The sequence below is a fragment of the Thermothelomyces heterothallicus genome (assembly GCF_042370625.1).
Source record: "Thermothelomyces heterothallicus CBS 202.75 unplaced genomic scaffold P884_scaffold_35, whole genome shotgun sequence".
In the NCBI taxonomy this organism is placed as follows: Eukaryota; Fungi; Ascomycota; class Sordariomycetes; order Sordariales; family Chaetomiaceae; genus Thermothelomyces; species Thermothelomyces heterothallicus.
The window spans coordinates 248,093-265,695 of NW_027192596.1; the positions used below are offsets into that span (position 1 = coordinate 248,093).

Genomic DNA, 17,603 nt, shown 5'->3' on the forward strand with positions numbered 1-17,603 from the left:
TAGTTTCGAGATTCAGGTAAGATAACCCGCCATGTCAGCAGTATCTGCCCAAGGGCCTGGCCTCTTCCACTGCCTATATTCACTCCTAAGCTTTGGGTCGAGTGGCGCTCTCTTTCCGACGAATCCTTGGTCCCCGGGGCCGCTCCCCGTGGACTTCGGAGAGGAGCCAAAGCGAGCTCTGCGGAGATGTGTTTCCCCGAGCCTCGACAAGGTCTCCATATTGTTTCGGACTGTGGACTTTCGGTCTCCGTGCTCGGTTCTCGATCGCCCCGTTTTCGGCATTCATTAACTGATAATAGGTAGGGGACCTTCTAGCGTAACCAGGATTGCCGGTTGGCAAAATAAGCCACAGCAGTGAGTCGTAATGCTAGCTCTTACTGCTTGCTATGTAGAATCAAGTTTCGGGCTGCCAAAATAAGCCACAGTAGTGTGCTAGCTCTTACTGCTTGCCATGTGGAATCAAGTTTCGGGCACTTAGGTGAATCGGTTTCTGTAACTATTCTCATCACGGGGAACCCAAGAATCACATATTCGCGATGTCTGTACGTACAAGCATCGTGTGCACGTACTCCATGAGCAGCAATACGTAACCACCACGCGTTTTTTGTATATGTGAGAACTGGTGGTTGGTGGCTATCTTTAAGTTAGGTACTTGCTCAGAATCTCCCATACGGTCAACTAATTACGTCGTTGTTTTTGCATTTCAACCCAAGTTGTTCGAATACCTGTTCCCCCTCTCCCTCCTCACCAGATAGACAGTATAAAATTTGTCACTGTATTCTTCCACCGTCCAAGAAACCCAATGCCGTAAACCACCCAAATCTGCCACTGTTTGATCTCGTCCGGAAGCAGAACCTGCTCCGAAAATCCTCTGCCGGTGAATTCCTCGTCCGTGCCTACCTCGCCCCCTACTATCTGATCCAAAAAGCCCGTCAGGCCTCTCCCGCCTCCAAAGCCCATCTCGAACATTTTTGCGAAATGACGGTGGTGGAAGCGCCACGTCTTTCCTGTGGAGGGGGATACAAACTCTAGAATCCGGCCCGTAGCCTTGTCTGCTAAGCTTCCGCTGACGTTGCCACTGAAATCGGAGTGGAACTGCGAATAATCGACTTGTTGGGAGGGCGCGCCAACCTGAGAGGTGAACACGAGCCGGCCGTGTTTGAAGAGATGGGCGGCGAAGTACGGAACCCAGTCGTCCAGCCTCGACAGTGGGCGCCAGTAGGAGATGGTGTAGGGGCCGAGGAACCCGCGCATGATCTGCCAGCCGCGACAGATCTTGAACCAGCTGTTTTCCGCCCACAACCGGGAGTGGGCTCCGTAGCCGGTGATGCTCATGGTCTTTTTGCCAATCTGAACGTGAGCAGTCACCTTCCCACCGGCGATCGGTTGGCTCATATACAGCCCCGGCGACAGCTTGACCGAGGGCCAGCTCTTCTTCGCCTGGGACTCGCCCTCCTCCCGTGGCCAGATCTCCCCGTCGGCCAGATGCGGCGTCGTGGTGGACTCGATTGCGATGGACCCCTTTTCGCGGCCCGTGTCCCACCAGACTCTGGCTCGCTGCATGTCTCTCGAGATCTCGAAAGCGTACGACCGATCCGAGCTGTTCCAGATGCCCCGTATCGAGTCGGGACAGTCGATCACCGTCGAACTCTCGGTATACTCGAGCTCCTGGATGCGAGTGCCGTCCTCAAGAGTCATGTAGAACTCGACACGCAGGTTTCCCTGCCCGAAGAAGCTATACGACGGATCTCTCGAGAAGCCCATGAGCACGCTCCCCGTTCCGGACTCGGAGACCGCGTCAAACTCCCACTGCTCCCACACCGTGCTGTTGATTGTCGACAGCTTGGGGATTTCGGGATGTTCGGTCGGGGAGAGCGAAAAGGAGACGGGCCCCTCTCCAACCTCATACGCACTCAGGCGGCTGACAGCGCACGATGTGTGGTCCCCGCTCGGCGCGTCAAACTTGGGCTGCCATTCAAATTCGCCCAACGGCTGCTGTGCGAGATTGACGTCGGCCGTCGCCAGTGGCAGCAGCAAACTACAGGCGAGTTTGACGAGATAACCCATGTCGAAGAGCTTGATCGAAACGGATGGGCCAGGGGGTCTGAGCAGCGTCCAGCGTCTTGTTGGATCTGGAGAGGCCAAGCAAGCCAACGGTGTGTGCGTAGAGGAAGAGTTTCCTGAGCGAAGATTGTCTGGAGGCCCAGAACTGGACGGACCTGCCGTAGACAACTAGGAGAAAAGGGAGATACCCGATCTTACCCTAGCACCCTAGACTCGGCGGTTTCAGGCATGCGGTTATTCCTCCGCCTCTTTCGGCAACCGTGGATAATCGGTGTTGAAGAGAGCGCCAGTCAGCAGGGTCCTCGGACCACATCGACATCGGAGACCGAACAAAAAGCAAGCCACGGCACCGCGGAAACACCACTGTCTCGGATACCAATCGGAACAAAACGAACCATTGGGTATTGCAGTGCCACATGTAAACAATCCCACGCAGGGACGTGGTCCGCTTTGGATCTTTACCCCTTCTCGTGATTTCACCACCGCCCCTTCGTGCGGACCTAACATAGAACACACCATTGCTTCACTCACGCGCGTTCCTACTGACAAGGGCCAAACGGGGAAGACGCGTTGAGGGGTCGTTCTACTCCATCTTGACACTCACCAGAGACCGACTCGACCAAACCAGAAGAATCATCATGGCTATCGACGAACAAATCCCCCGTGTCCAGCGGGCGCTCATTCAGTCTTCGACGCCAGGGGTTCTCCAGTTCACGGAGACTCGAGAGGTCCCGCAACTGCTCCCCGACCAGGTGCTCGTTCGGGTGGTCGCGGTTGCCCTGAACCCCTGCGACTGGAAGATGCCTACCAACTTCCCCTGTCCGGGTGCTGGGGTAGGGGCCGACTTCTCCGGCACGGTTGTCCGGGTCGGTGACGACGTGCGCCCCGGCAAATTCGACGTCAAGCCGGGCGACCGGGTAGCAGGCGCTGTGCACGCGAGCAACCGTCTGAAACCGCAGGATGGCACTTTTGCCGAGTATATCGCCGTCCGTGCCGATGCACTCTGGCGCATTCCAGATGGCATGGATTTTCATGTGGCGGCCGCGATCGGCCTTTGCGTCGTCGGAACGGTCGGACTGGCAGCGTTTCACGAGCGCCATTTGAACTTGCCCGGTTCTCCTGAGCAGCCCGTCAAAACAAGAGCAGGCGGCCAACCCCCATGGGTCTTGGTGTACGGAGGAAGCACGGCCAGCGGTACCATGGCTATCCAGATTTTGAAGCTGTGCGAAGCCTAAGAAGACCCCCCGCGGACGAGAGTTAAACTGAACGTTGACGCTGACCCCGAGAACGACAGAGCCGGGTTTCGCGTGGTCACCACTTGTTCACCTGCGAACTTTGCTCTTGTAGAGTCCTACGGCGCCGACAAGGCCTTCGACTACCACTCGCCAAATCTCGGTGAGTCGATACGCGCTTACACCAACAACAGCCTTAGCTTCGTCATGGACATCATTGCCAGCGCGAACTCGCTGCGTCAGTGCTACGCCAGCATCGGCCGCGCAGGCGGGCGCTATGTCGGTTTCGAGCTGGTCCCGGACGAGCTGGCAGGTATTCGCAAGGCTGTGCGTGCGAGCTGGGTACTAGGGATCAGGCTGTTGGGGTACGAAATTGCGCTTGATAGAGGTTACGGGAGCCCCCCAGACCCCGAACTAGGGATGTGGGGACGGGCCTGGTTCAAGAGAACGGAGGCCCTGGTTTGGGAGGGGAAGATCCGGCCGCATCCGATCGAGCTAGACACGGAGAGCGGCTTCGACGGTATCGTCGCGGGGGTCGAAAGACTCAAGCGAGGTGAAGTCTCGGGCAAAAAGCTGGTGTACCTAATCCGCTAGCAGTCACACCATCATCTTATAGTGCTTTAACCTCCGAACAACTCTCCTCCGTCAGTGTCCCTGAATCTCTCACGTTGTGTTACGGCTGTAAGCTCTTCTTGTCTTTCCTTTTCACGGCGGGTACACTTCCATGATAGCGAACATGGCGAGACAGTTGCGGACCTTTGTAATACTGTATTGCCGTTATTTTGCTGGGATATGACTATCTGCAACGGCTTTGAGCCATCTGGTGGCTAAACAACTTTGCCGCGAGTGAGGCTCGGAGCAGAGATTTTTCTCTCTGCCGGAAGCATCATTAGCTGTTCGTTGTTCTCTAGCTGGTGCTCGAGAACTGGATGAAAGTCCTGATGTAATATGAGGCAACTGGAAGTAACGGAAAGCCGTACAATGCGGAAGTCGGTTTACACCTTTTACTTGGCCCTATCTTACCCGGGCACGCCGCTCAAGAACCCAGCTTACATACCGGGACACCAGAAGAGACAGCCATGGAAGCTGCGGGTAGCGCGGTGATTAAACCTCGGAGCTAGATCCGTCTTCTTGGCTTGGTCCACCGCCGCTGCCAACAACAGAGGAACCCGAGCTTCAGGCTGACCAGGTTGCAAGAGGCTGGCCGCGTTCAGAAGGAGACAAATTCTCGGGAATTTCAGCAGACCGTGATCCGGTCTGCTAACCTTCCGCAATGGGGTCGGCCATGCCATGGTTAGGGCCTCAGTGCAGTCAAGAACATGCTGTGTCAATAGCGAGGTAGAGGATTGGGCGTGATCTGTCTAGGACTCTGCACGGTCGATTGACATTAGCTACGTTCCAATTGTCGGGTCTCCTCTGCCGGTCATTATCGTGACCCGCTGGCGAGATTTGGCCGCCTCTGGATGATACACGTCCGTTGATGAACATCCGTGTTCAGCATATTAGCAATCAATGTCCCATACCATATATCAGGTCAAGGGCTTAACTCGGGCAGTTACATAGCATCTTGACTTTTAACTATTTATGCACGGCATGCATAGTTGGAAGGCCTTCTTTAATACACTTAAACCTGATATGGACATTCTATTGTCCGCGGATTCCGGTTTTATTTCCTACATTCCGAGTCGGGAAACGGATGTTTATTCGCGGCCAAGGAACTCTATCGCAATTAAAAAGCTTAGGGTATATCAGAAACAATAATTCCAGAGCTCACGCTCTGTTTGCAACTCCTGCCCAAAATCTCCAAACTGGCGGAACACATCATCGACCATCCCGAGCCACCGCTGATCCAGTTTAGTCACAAAATACGCTTTGGTATTATCCCAGTACTCTGGGAACCATCCAGCGTTTTCCCAGTCGACAATGCCAGCAAGTCTCCCATGACCGTCTACAAGAATATTTCTCAGGTTAAGATCACCATGCGTAAATACCATCTTATGTCCACCACGGTGGACCACCTCTGGCAGCGCACCGCATCGCAGAGTTTCGTTGAAATCATCCTCGCTTAGGAAAGGTCCCACGACGTCGCCTCGATTCTCGTCATAGTCCAGCGCGGCATTGATTCGATAGTCAAAACAAGGTCCATCAACAGCGCTGGAGATTGCATGCTTCCAACCGAGAGGCCTGGGAATCACGCGAAGCGCGGCTATGTGGCGACGTAATTCGTGAACCAGCCGAGCAGTGTCTTCGTCGCTCATGGTATCGATACACAGACCGAGTTTATAGCCGGGAATTCGCGTAGTCAAGAGGTAGATGTGGCTCGAGTCTGAGATTAAATCTAGGGCGCGGGGAATTGGCACGTTCGTATGGCGTCGCACCAGTTCTAGTGCTGCGTGCTCGTTCACCAGGCTCTCGCGCCGCGCCAAACTGACCCTCTTGAGATAGAGCCCGAAAGGAAGTTGCTGCACGTTGGGGCTGTCGGTGAAGCCATACATGCGTGCGCCGAGAGACGCCAGACTGCGATACATTCGAATACGCATGGCCCCAGGTACGAGGAGCCAGAGTGTCTTCAGAATGGTTGCGCAGGTGTCCGAGAGCAATGTCAAGGTCGAGGAAAATGGAGATAGGAACGCGGCATAAGACTGCTTACGTTGGTTACCGGCAATCTCTTGAGCAATGTATGTCCATCGAAGCGGAATAGCGAAGCGGGATAAAATCTCTAGAGCCCAACATTTCGGAATGTTGATGTTGGAGCGAGAGGAATCGACAAAAGAGGCGCGTCGAAAATCCTTCACCTGGTCAAGAATGGGAGGATATCGGGGTCCGCCCGTCAGGATTTTCGAAACTTCATACTAAGCGCTTGTGAGCATAACTTTGTATTTGATAGATGCCGTGTGTTAACCCTGAGAGAATAAATGGCCTACCTTGGACTTTTTGTAGAACGAAAGCTGAAAATACCCTTGAGCAAAGGCATCTGCAGCAGATCTGCGGAGGAGCCAGTGGTTCTCGATCCGACCGTATGACTTGTTCTCGGCATCGAAGAGCAGCCGATCTCTTAGTTCAGGTGTCAGAAAAGCTCCAAGCATTTCACCACAGGGCTTTGAAACGCATGTAACAGTTAGCCATGAATGCCCAGTTGGTGTAACGAGCTGATTATTATTAGGTGGCACCCACACTGGTTACAATGTCTGTAGGCTTTATTTTTGGGAGGATGGGCACAACAACCAAAGGATCCCAGAATGAGCCCTGAAGGCCGGTGATGCAGCACTTCCCGCCGTCTCTTCGCGCAACGCTGGCGATGACGCTTCTGTCAGGCGCTTCGCAGCCACTACCGCGCACGACTTGCAACTAAGTCAGCATAACAACCCACGCCGTGGAAGGCTTCCTCACTGGGGATATTACACATGGCAATGGTACGTTTCCAATCAGCCAGAAATGCTCCAATATCGGGGTTGGATGTGGTGGTGTCACGAGACAATCGCCTGAGCAGAAACGCTGCAGCTCGACCACGGTCAACGGAATCGTCAATAAAACTCTCGAGGAGTGGCCTGTCTGGATGCCCTAGGCCTGATTTGCGGATCGCGGAAAGCGCAGCTTCGTAATCGCTCAATGGTTCGGCCATTATTGATGCGGCTAGGCGGTGGTTGTGAAAAGTCGAATCCATTACTCTGTAGTATTATCCGGCCACGGTCGAAATTTAATTAAACCTGGCGACGTCCAGTCAGGTTCGGGTGTGTTTGTGATGCAATACGCGTCTATAGACGCGTCCATCATGTAAGGATAGATAAGATAACTGCCCTGTGGAGTCTGTAAACGGTAGGTTCTTTATGCCTATCCTCTTCTTATACAGAGCCACAGGGCCTATAAACGTTAATAGAGGACGTCGATCTTTTGAACTATTTTAATTACTATAACCAGACCTCTATCAAATGGTAGCGAGCACTATAACTAATCATCTAATAACCATTAGTACTAGATTTATATTACTCTAATAATTAGTTTAATATTAATATTATAATAATTATACTTAGTTTTAGTAACTTAGTAACTAAACTAAGTAATTCTATTATAACTACTATATAATTATCTCGTTTATATATTATATCTAATATAATATAGTATTGTTTTATATAATAGTATAGTATATAAGCTACCTAGTAGCTTATAAGGTAGGGGTAGGGTCGGTAGTAACCTAGATAGTATTACTATAGTAAGAGGAGGTATAAGGAAAGGTAACTAGGGTATAGTTATTACTATAGTAAGAAGAGTTAATAGACTAGGTAGGGGAGAAAGTAAGCTAGGTAGGGGAGTAGTTAGCCTATATAGCCTCTAAAATTATAGTAAAGGAATATACTAAGGTAGAGAATATAGGTATAAGGATTACCTTATATATATTATATGTTATAGTCTTTAGCTAAGGGGGGGTCTCTAGGGCTATACCCTTATTATAATAATATATAATCTTATAGATACCTATATATAAATATAGATTATTTGCCTATAACTATAGGTCCTAGATATAAGGATTATAGGTAGAACGATATATTATATAGGATATACTATAGCTAAGGGTATATATAATATTATTATTACTTAGAATATAGTAAATATAATTAAGATAATATTATAACTTCTTAGGCTAGAGTTTAAACTCCTTGTTAGAGGAGTTACCCTTAATAGTAAACCTACTAAGAGAAATATTCTAATTCTTACGCTAAAAATTAGGCAGTTAGTAAGGACCTAATATATATATATTATAATTATAGTTAAGAAAATAGAGGGAAAACTTATACTATAATCTTTATTCTTATTACTACTAGGATAGTAACTACTACTACTATTACCAAGTAAGCAAACTATAATAGATATTCTAAATAAAAAAAATTTTAAGGGTATAATATAGGTATAAGTAATAGAACGATATATAGGTAGGCAGAGATAAGAGGGGAGTATATAGGTTAAGAAAGGGAAGAAGTAGAAGATAGAGGGAGTAAGAGGAGAAATTTATATATATTTAGAGAGTAGGGCTAGGGAAGTATATATAAGGCCTAAGCAAAGACTAGGCCCTACTTTAAACTTAAACAAAGGCTAGGACCTATATAGTACTAAAATAAAGACTAGGACCTATATAGGACCTAAACAAAGCTAGGTTATATATATAGGCTGCTAGTACGTATAAGACCTGTTACTATAGTAATACTAGATAGACCTACCTAGGCATCTAATTAGGAAAAGAAGGGGGGTATGTTATAGGCCTAGGCTCTATCTAGGCTAATCGATAATAGGCTATACCCGGTTTTAGACTAGACCTATATACATTTATAGGGCGTTTATAGGGTATATGCTTAGGACCTAGTTAGGCCTTAACCTAGTACCTAATTAGGCCCTAACCGGAGTATATATATTATTATTATTATTAGTCCTACGCCGTTATACTAATAAGTATACCAGAGCCTCTCTAGTTATATACAAAGGAAACCGTACCTAATAGGCCAGATAAAAACCTCTGTCCTGTCTTTAACGCCTAATCCAGAAAACTAGTACACTACAGAGAAAAGGAAAAGTAGCTAGAATAGCCCTATAGAGGCCTTCCCTCCCGGTCTAGCCTCCTTGCGAGGCGGTATTCCGGGAGCCTCCCTAGGTCCATTAGCTACTGTAGAACCCTCCTTGCCAAACGATGGTTACGGGTCCCTATACCCTGTAAAACGAGGTCTAGGTCCCTTTGCGACCGTATTTCCTAGGATTCCTACGTTCGGCTTCTTGGTAGGTTCGGAGTATATATATACTCTCTATATAAGAAGTAGAACCCCCTTTTGACCCTTGTACTTACTTTCTCCTCTTTCTTCCCTTAAGGTAGTTAAATAAAATATTATATACTTATCTATAGTCGCTATAAGGCTAATACCTTATAGTCTGGTCTAAAACAGGGTATAGCCTGTTATTAATTAGCCTAGGTAGAGCCTAGGCCTATAATATAATATCTTTTTCTATATAATAAACTAGGGTAGAAACCTCTTAGTATGACTAGAGGGACATAGGTTATAGACTCGTTTTTCCGGTTCCAAACAAGTCGTAATGTACACTAGATATAAATAGGGGGGTGCCTATCTAGGAGGTGCTGGGGGGGGGAAACAACAAGAACGGTAGACAGTTTTTCCACAGAATGGACTAATAATAACAGCTATAGACGGCTATTACAGCCTTATCTATATGATAATGAAGTTCTTCTTCTGTTTATAAGTTTGGCTATCTTTTTCCACGCGGGTAGACTCTTTTACGTCTGCCTAGAGGGGCATCGTCGTCGCCGTCTTCCTACCAATCGTTACTACTACCTAGGGGGCCGGGTTCGTCTGCTGTAACCACGAGTGCCTAGACGCCCTAGACTCTTTAAGCCGATGCCCCTCTCCTTCTGACCAGACGGAGGTTTAGTTACTAGGGGTACATGACTGCTACTAGGAGAGGCTAGTACTAGTTTAATAGGTAGACTCTTTTATATCTACCTAGAGGGGTATAGTTATTATTATCCTAGTACCTATTACTATTATTATCTATAAGGTTAGACCTATCTATTATAACTACTAGTGCCTAGATGCCTTAGACACTTTAAGCTAACGCTCTTCCCCTTCTAAATAGATAGAGGTTTGGTCTTAGAGGTATATAACTACTACTAGGAGAGGCTGGTACTAGTTTACTATAGGCTTAGATAACTTACTAAGGAAGGTCTTTAATCTATATATATATTAGAGGTAAGCTAAGGTTAACTTTGGTAAGGATCTATTACATTAAGTAGTCTTCCTAGGCCTTAGAAAGTAGGTATATATCCTTAAAGACTACTACTTATAGTTAATATCCTAAAAAGTATAACTATAATATACTTCTTAGTATTTAGCTACCTTATATAATAGGTAGCCTTTCTAAATCTATAAAAGAGCCTATAAAAGCTAATCTTTAGTATAACGAGACATTTTGACAATAGAAGATATTATACATCTAATGGAAATGCTAGATGGTTTGAATGAATGAAGTTGTAGTCGTTTGAAGTAGATGGGTTGGTTGGGCATCAATGCAGTGTTGGGCGGCCGAGAAGTGGGGGGGGGGGGGTCGACAAGTAGGGGTCTTGACTTATTTCAGAGGGCACCCGATCTACACTACTCTAGCAGACAAGCTCGATCGACACGCTCTTCTAGACAACGGCCAGAGCCTATCTCTATCTTTGCTATAATTGGCAATCCAGAAACATGTCAGCCTTAAAGGATCAATTTACTCGGGTGGAGATGGAGACAGGTTTGCCTTCCGAGAGCTGCTCACAAGACCTGTTGCTGTCCAAGCTAACCTAGATATTCTTAGCTCTGCATTGGTTAGACCGAGCTATCGGACAGTCCGAGATCCTCGCCGACGTGATTCCTATCCATATGGTGTCATATGGTGGCTTTGTCTCAGTCTGCCTCTTTGGTAACCGGACATCGACCAAGGACATTGACGTGTTATTCCCGCCGAACGTCCGAGACTCACGTGTTCACCGAGACGAGTTGACCCGCTTGGTGAGAGGGGTCGCGGGGGAGCTCCGCTATGCGTCGGACTGGATCAACGACGACTTGAGGCTGTTCGTTCCTATCGAGAAGAGACAAGGGCTTCTGGAGGATAGCATTGAGCAGGGGACGGTTGTTTTTGAGGGCCATAACCTGGTGATTTGGGCTGGGTTGTGGGAGTTTGGCCTAGAGTCTAAGCTCTCCCGGCTTTACAGCAATCAAGGCCGATCTTTATTGGCAGAGATAAAGTTCAGGAACGACTTGTCCGACGCGGTTGACCTGGTGCATCGTATCAGGGGAAACTCGGTCCACCCTTTGGACAAGTCTTGGGTTAAAGGGCTCAGGCGGTTCGGTCCTAACCCCTCCTTTGAGAATGTAATCGATAAAGTCGCCCAAGCATACATAACAAGGTACGGAATACAGGGCATAGTCGAGCTGGTGTGGGATGAAGCAAGGGAAAAGTACATGTATCAGAATCTGGCAGGTGAATGGGTATTGTACGAATGAAGGGGTCAAGGGAGGAAGGTGGTGCCTAGGTACTATGTAGGTACTTCGTCAATTTATAATAGGTGTCAAATAAGCGACTAGGAGCCCAAAGCGACTTCGTAATAGTAACTAACGCCTAGCTACCAGGTTTTCCGCCACGCAGTTAAACAGTCCTCAGCGCCCTTGTGTCGACAAAAATGTTACGCTTCCAGAAGGGGCACAACTCGCCGGAATAATTGACCACGTTGTCTTCACCGGTGGCCTTCCACTCAGGGTCGACCGGGTAGACTTCGAAAAATGCAGGCAGGCGCGGGACCGACGCAGCCCAGGACGGCCCCTTGAAGACGACCTTGTAGACGGGCGGGCGGGCCAGGGACGGCTCGACGTGGTTGCGGTCGCGCCGGAAGCCGTGCATATAGCGCCAATTGAAGGCGTCTGCCAGAGCTTCTGCCGCCGATGCGAGCACGGCGAGCTGACGCTCGCCTTCCTCGCCAGCGGCCAGATCTCCGAACTCACGCGGGTCGGGGAGCATCTCGGGAGACCAGGCCGGGTCGTTGTGGTACCAAAAATACTCGGTCTCGTACCCGACGTACTCGTCGTCGCAGGCGCAAAGGCCTTCGTATATACGGAAGAAGGAGCGCGACGGCGTGTCGCGCCAGCACCAGAGGGGGAGCTGGCGTTCGGCGAGGAGGGCGGCATAGTGTATTCGAAAGTACTGGCGACGTGGATAGGCCATGATTTCGCTAGGGGGGGGCGGGAGGTGGCATGGGTGATACCACGGCAGCCGGAAAAGGAGGCGCACGAGATGTATGCAAGCACGAGCGGCCGGGAAGGATTCGTGGTATATCTCCGCGTAGACCGCGCGTAGCATGTCCAGCGACAGGCGTAGCTTGAGAGGTGTGAAGGGCTGGCGCAAGCGGCTGCGTAGCCTCATGAGTTTACGCCTCAGCTTGGGAGGGAGCCACGAAAAGGCTAGTTCGAAGAGGCCCATTAGATCCAAATGCTATACGAAGTTGTGAAGTTGAGATCGAGATTTGTCGATTTAGGTTCCTAGTTAGAGGCGACGAGGCGAGGCGAACGGGACACTTGTCCGGTAAAAATTTAGGTGAGCGTTAGATCGGGGCTGCTGAGTCAGCAAACGTTTACTGGCCAACGAGGTGGGGCTGCTCCTATGGTTCGGGCCATTGCAACAGAGGCGTAGGACCGCTTAGCCGTAGGTAGCCCGACCAGCCCTGATATACCTAGTACAATTAGGGGTCAAAAGTCTAGGACCACCCTACCTACTTAAACGCGTTTCGTAACACCTATATATATCCTACCTTTTCTTTTAATATCCTATAATTTAATATTATTAATCCTACACCATTATACTAATAAGTATACCAGAGCCTCTCTAGTTATATACAAAGGAAACTATACCTAATAGGCCGGGTAAAAACCTCTATCCCGCCTTTAACGCCTAGTCTAGAATACTAATACACTACAAAGAAAGGAGAAGTGACTAGAATAGCCCTATAGAGGCCTTCCCTCCCGGTCTAGTCTCCTCGCAAGGCGGTATTCCGGGAGCCTCCCTAGGTCTATCAGCCACTATAGAACCCTCCTTGCCAAACGATGGTTACGGGCTCCTATACCTCGTAAGACGAGGTCTAGGTCCCTTTACGACCGTATTTCCTAGGATTCCCACGTTCGACTTCTTGGTAGGTTTGGGCACTATACGACTAGGTGCTTAACAGTCTCCCTCCCCTAGCTATAGGCATAGTAAGGGGTACTAACCCCTAGGACTTAAACCTTAAAAAGGAAGTTATAGAGGCTAATAGCCCCTATATAGGCCTATACTAGTAGGGAGCTCTAGGCCTTCGTTAGGCCCTAGTACCTTTATAGGCCTTCCCCTATAAAAACTAGGTATAGGGGGTCCTTGTCTGATATATACTATATCTTCCTACTAGCTTAGTTAGCCCTCTAGCGGTTACTCTAGCTTACTACTATAGCTAGTTATGTAGCCTATAGCCTTCTTTGTAGGGTCTAAAGGGGGGGTCGACCCTCTCTATAGCCCTCCTAAACCTACTACCGGATTATTAACCTTGTTACCTCTAGGGCTATAGGCTTTAGCTCCTAGCCCCTTGCCCTAGTCCCTCTCTTCCGGAACCTCTAGCTAAGCCTATTATAGGCCTATTAGATAAGAGCCCTCGCGGGGACCCGGGAGGCCCCTAGGCCTGCCCTGGTCTATAGGAGTGGCTAGTCGAGTTTGGCTTCGAAGTCAGCTAGCCTCTTGTTAAGATAGAGGTCAAGGGGTAGTACCTAGGCTTCCGTTTTAAGGTAGTAGATAGGGGTAGCCTTATAGGCCCTAGTAACTACCCGAAGGGCCCTATACTAGGCCTTCGATAGTTCCCTAGTAGGGTCTTCTAGCTTACCCCCTAGCTTAGTAGGCTTATAGAAGTTCGAGGCCTTGTAAGTTAGGGCGCTATAGATACACTTAGTATAGACCTTATAGGCCTATAGTAGGCTAGGGCCCTAGGTCTTTATAGTAAGCCTAGTTAGGGCAAACTCCTAGGTTTCTAACTTCTTAGCTACCTTTACATAGTAGGGGCCTTATTATAGCCTTTAGTCTAGCTAGACCCCTAGGAATCTAGCTAACTTCAAAGGGGCTATAGTGGTAATACCCCCTTTAGGCTATAAGAGCTCTAATAGTCACGACCATTATTTCTAGCCCCTATTAAAGTAGATAAGTTCGTACTTTTCTAGGGCAATATCATGGGCCCGGGCTCTACCTAGGCTAATCGATAACAGGTTATACCCGGTTTCGGACTAGACCTACATACGTTCGTAGGGCGTTCGTAGGGCATACACTTAGGACCCGGTTAGGCTCTAACCTAACACCTAACCAGGCCCTAGCCGGAGTATATACACACCCCCTATATTAGGAAACGGAACCCCTTTTAGTACCTATACTTACTTTCTCCTCTTTCTTCCCTTAAGGTAATTAAATAAAACATTATATACTTATCTATAGTTACTATAAGGCTAATACATTACATTTTAACTACCTTCCTATTAATAGTAGCCTTCCTAAGCGAACGATTAACGATACGGTTATAGTAGAACACTAGACTTATATACCTTCGAGCTTAGTAGAGTTATAGAAACTTGTCCGCTCCCTTTAGGCGGCGGTAGTATAGTAGAATACTATGATCGACTCCCTCTAGGCGTCTTAGACTTAGCCTATGCTAACTCCTAACTCGGTTAAGATATCCCTGGAGAGATAGTAGCCTTAAAGGAAGCGCCTCCTAACTAGGGAACCTTTCGATAGTAAGAAGGAACTTTTTATAGCTTAGAAGAGCACGATAGAATATATCCTTATAGTAGATAGAGACTTTATTAGTTCTAACTATAACTAGTAGATTTTTATCTAGGGAAACCTAATATGATAGATTTAGACCTAGGTTATAGTATATTATAAAACTATAAGCCTAAAGATTAGATATAACCTGGCTTAGTTTCTTTAATACCTTGAGAACGTCTTTTCCGACCCCTATAAGAAGATAGTAACCCTATTAGAGCTTAAGTTCTTATAATAGAGAGATAATAAGCTATTTTCTACCTTTATTATCTAGTTCGAGGCAAAACTCTTAAAGGTAGGTAGTCTCCTTTAGAACGACGAGATATACCTAATTAAACTATAGTAATACCTCTCTCTAAGACTTAAGTATATAGCTAATGGACAGGGAATTCCCTAGGATAACTATATAGTAATAGTAGAGAGATACTATAAAATCGCGATAGACCTCGAGGCTCTTTACCTAGGTAATAGATACTAGTGGATATAAAGACAATAGGTAATATCTAAGCTATAGAGAGAGAAGGATATAGATAGGGATATGCTAATAACTAGTATTAACTTAGTATAAACTAACCTATAGAAGAAGGGTCCTAGTAAGGACTAACTAAAGGGATATAGAGGAGATATCCTAAGGGCAAAATAGGTTAGCTAGGAAGTATATATAATATAATGAGTAGTTAGAGTATATATCTAGTATAGATAGAAGGGTTACTTTATTACTAAGTATAAATATATCCTTATTAGAAGACTAATATAATAGAACTAGCTAAGGGCTAATATTTATACCCTAGAGGCTAAGGAAGAAAGAGAGGATAGCGACTAGTCTAACGAGGAAGATAGGGAACAGGGAAAAGAATAGCCCCTAAGTAAAGTCTCGCAAGGGGGCTAGAAGACTATAACCACTAGGAAAGCAAGTTTATAGAGATTAGTAGGAGAATAGATAGACCCCCTTTTTTTATTCTAGTCTTCCTTAACTCTACTAGCTTTATAAATGCTTAAGTAGATAGTAGATATTCTAGCTATAGTATTATTAATAAAAGGATATATTAAAAGCTTAGACTTAAGTAAATCAGTTTACTAACCCCTTATACCTTTAGTACTATTAAACTAGTACTAGCCTCTTCTAGTAACAGTCACACACCCCTAAGACCAAACCTCTGTCTAGTCAGATAGAGAGAAGCATTAGCTCAAAGTGTCTAGTATATCCAGGCACTCGTAGATACAGTAGACAAGTCTAGCCTCCTGGACAGCGGTTACGATAGGCACAGGGACGGTAATAACGATACCCCTCTAGGTAGATATAAAAGAGTCTACCTATATAGAAAAAGATAGCTAAACTTATAAGTAAAAGAAGAATCTTATCATCGTGTAAATAATGCTATAATAGCAGCCTACTAGTATTATTATTAATCCATTCTATAAAAACTATCTACCGTCCTTCTTATTATTCCCTAGCACCTCCTAGATAGGTACCCCCTATTTATATCTAATATATATATAACTTGTTCGGAACCGGAAAAACGAATCTATAATCTGTACCCCTCTGGTTATACTAAGAGGTTCCTACCCTAGTCTATACTTCCCCTTCGAATTTGCTCCGAGGCTCCTACTAGCGAATTCGATACTTAAATGCCCTCCTTTCTAGCCTCCCACTATCTCGCTCTCTTAGCCTTACTATCCCCCTCAGGCGATAGTCGCTTCTTTACTACTAACGCCTCTACTAGGCTTTAGTCTTAGCCTCTAGCTTGTCCTAGCCTATGAACCAGGGCAGGTATTTAGGAGCCAGCTCCAGATCTTTAGGCCCGGACTGCTTAAAGAGAGGGGGCTATATCTACTTAGTAGGATTATCCTTAGGGCGATGCCGATACGCCTAGCCTTTCTTAATAGTCTAGGGCGATCTAGCCTATACTAATGTACTTGTCTTAGTCTAACCAGATGGCCGTTATACTATTAAAGGCTTCTACTTAGCCTAGTATTACTCCTATTACTACTAGGGGCCTAAAGGTTATGTCTATCCTTATATATCTATAGCTATAATTTGCTCCTCTACCTATACTACCACTTGCTAGTAGACGTCTATCTTCGGCTTACAGGGGTACTCGAGCGCCTATTATAAGAGCTAGGCTAGTTTAAGCCCTTTAGGTGCCTTATTAAGGAATCGCTAGACGGCTATATCTAAGGGGACTTAGGTATCCTTTTTGACCTTTAGCTACTCTTACGTCGGTAGGGGATTGTCTTCTTCCTCTGTCCGGATAGAGATAACCAATTTCGCGTGTCTAGGGGCTAGCTATAGCTACTAGATAGGTAGCTTCTACTATCTATCATTTGCTAGCTATCTAGGTGGCTAGTAGGGATTGACATTACCCTATAGAGTCTTTAGCTTTTCCACGTGTAAAGGATTATTAGGCTGGTAGCCTAGAGCTATCTAGATCGTTCTAAGCTAGAGTATTATTATCTTATTCTTAGTAGCTATTATCTTTAGCCTTATATATAGATAGCCCTTCTATCAAGGGAGCTTAAGATAGGCCTTATCCTTCTAGTATATCTCCTAGAAATAGAACTAATAGAATTTAGCGACTTAGATCCTATATTCTTACTATCCCTACTATCTTGATGTTACCTATACTATAGCCTAGACTTAGGTATCCTTAGGCAGAGGGAAAAGAGAGCTTAGGTAGATAACCTTATCCTATAAATCCTTATATAGGTCTTTACAAGCCTGCTTATCAGAGAGGTATAAATCTATATAATAAATATAGTACTCCGTCTAATTATATATAGCTATTACCTAGTATAACTCCTATAGGTAGTAGACAAGGACCTAAAAGTGTTTACCTATAGCCTCCTTTTACTTCCTTATAGGCAGAGCTACCTACTTAGGCCGCTAGTCAATTATAGCGTCCGGGAAGATATATATATATAGCTTGTAAGCTACTAGTATATAGTAGAGGAGAT

General features: G+C 46.6%; 6 protein-coding genes across 6 annotated transcripts; 2 read left to right on the top strand and 4 right to left on the bottom strand.

The window, feature by feature from the left end:
- Nucleotides 1-744: 744 nt before the first annotated feature.
- P884DRAFT_211250 (uncharacterized protein) lies at nucleotides 745-2,067 on the bottom strand (the record flags this gene model as incomplete). Its single annotated transcript, XM_069439074.1, has 1 exon — nucleotides 745-2,067. One exon carries the CDS (start codon nucleotides 2,065-2,067, stop codon nucleotides 745-747), a length of 1,323 nt encoding a protein of 440 aa, XP_069293888.1.
- Nucleotides 2,068-2,702: 635 nt separating this feature from the next.
- P884DRAFT_317669 (alcohol dehydrogenase-like protein) lies at nucleotides 2,703-3,941 on the top strand (the record flags this gene model as incomplete). Its single annotated transcript, XM_069445322.1, has 2 exons — nucleotides 2,703-3,286; nucleotides 3,359-3,941. 2 exons carry the CDS (start codon nucleotides 2,703-2,705, stop codon nucleotides 3,888-3,890), a joined length of 1,116 nt encoding a protein of 371 aa, XP_069293889.1. The 3' UTR covers nucleotides 3,891-3,941.
- A 1,103-nt stretch (nucleotides 3,942-5,044) lies between these two features.
- P884DRAFT_211300 (kinase-like domain-containing protein) lies at nucleotides 5,045-6,382 on the bottom strand (the record flags this gene model as incomplete). Its single annotated transcript, XM_069439079.1, has 2 exons — nucleotides 5,045-6,148; nucleotides 6,221-6,382. The coding sequence occupies 2 exons, from the start codon at nucleotides 6,380-6,382 to the stop codon at nucleotides 5,045-5,047; spliced, it is 1,266 nt and encodes a 421-aa protein (XP_069293890.1).
- A 223-nt stretch (nucleotides 6,383-6,605) lies between these two features.
- On the bottom strand, nucleotides 6,606-6,974 carry P884DRAFT_231963 (uncharacterized protein; the record flags this gene model as incomplete). The annotated part of the gene is made up of 2 exons (XM_069439835.1): nucleotides 6,699-6,974; nucleotides 6,606-6,637 (listed from the first exon to the last, which is right to left on the bottom strand). Coding segments are annotated over exons 1-2 (294 nt in total), but the record flags the coding sequence as incomplete, so codon positions are not given.
- Nucleotides 6,975-10,476: 3,502 nt separating this feature from the next.
- P884DRAFT_264708 (uncharacterized protein) lies at nucleotides 10,477-11,368 on the top strand. The gene is made up of 2 exons (XM_069441873.1): nucleotides 10,477-10,580; nucleotides 10,644-11,368. Exons 1-2 carry the CDS (start codon nucleotides 10,535-10,537, stop codon nucleotides 11,330-11,332), a joined length of 735 nt encoding a protein of 244 aa, XP_069293892.1. The 5' UTR covers nucleotides 10,477-10,534; the 3' UTR covers nucleotides 11,333-11,368.
- Nucleotides 11,369-12,358, bottom strand: P884DRAFT_264709 (uncharacterized protein). Its single transcript, XM_069441874.1, has one exon. It carries the CDS (start codon nucleotides 12,300-12,302, stop codon nucleotides 11,475-11,477), a length of 828 nt encoding a protein of 275 aa, XP_069293893.1. The 5' UTR covers nucleotides 12,303-12,358; the 3' UTR covers nucleotides 11,369-11,474.
- Nucleotides 12,359-17,603: the final 5,245 nt, after the last annotated feature.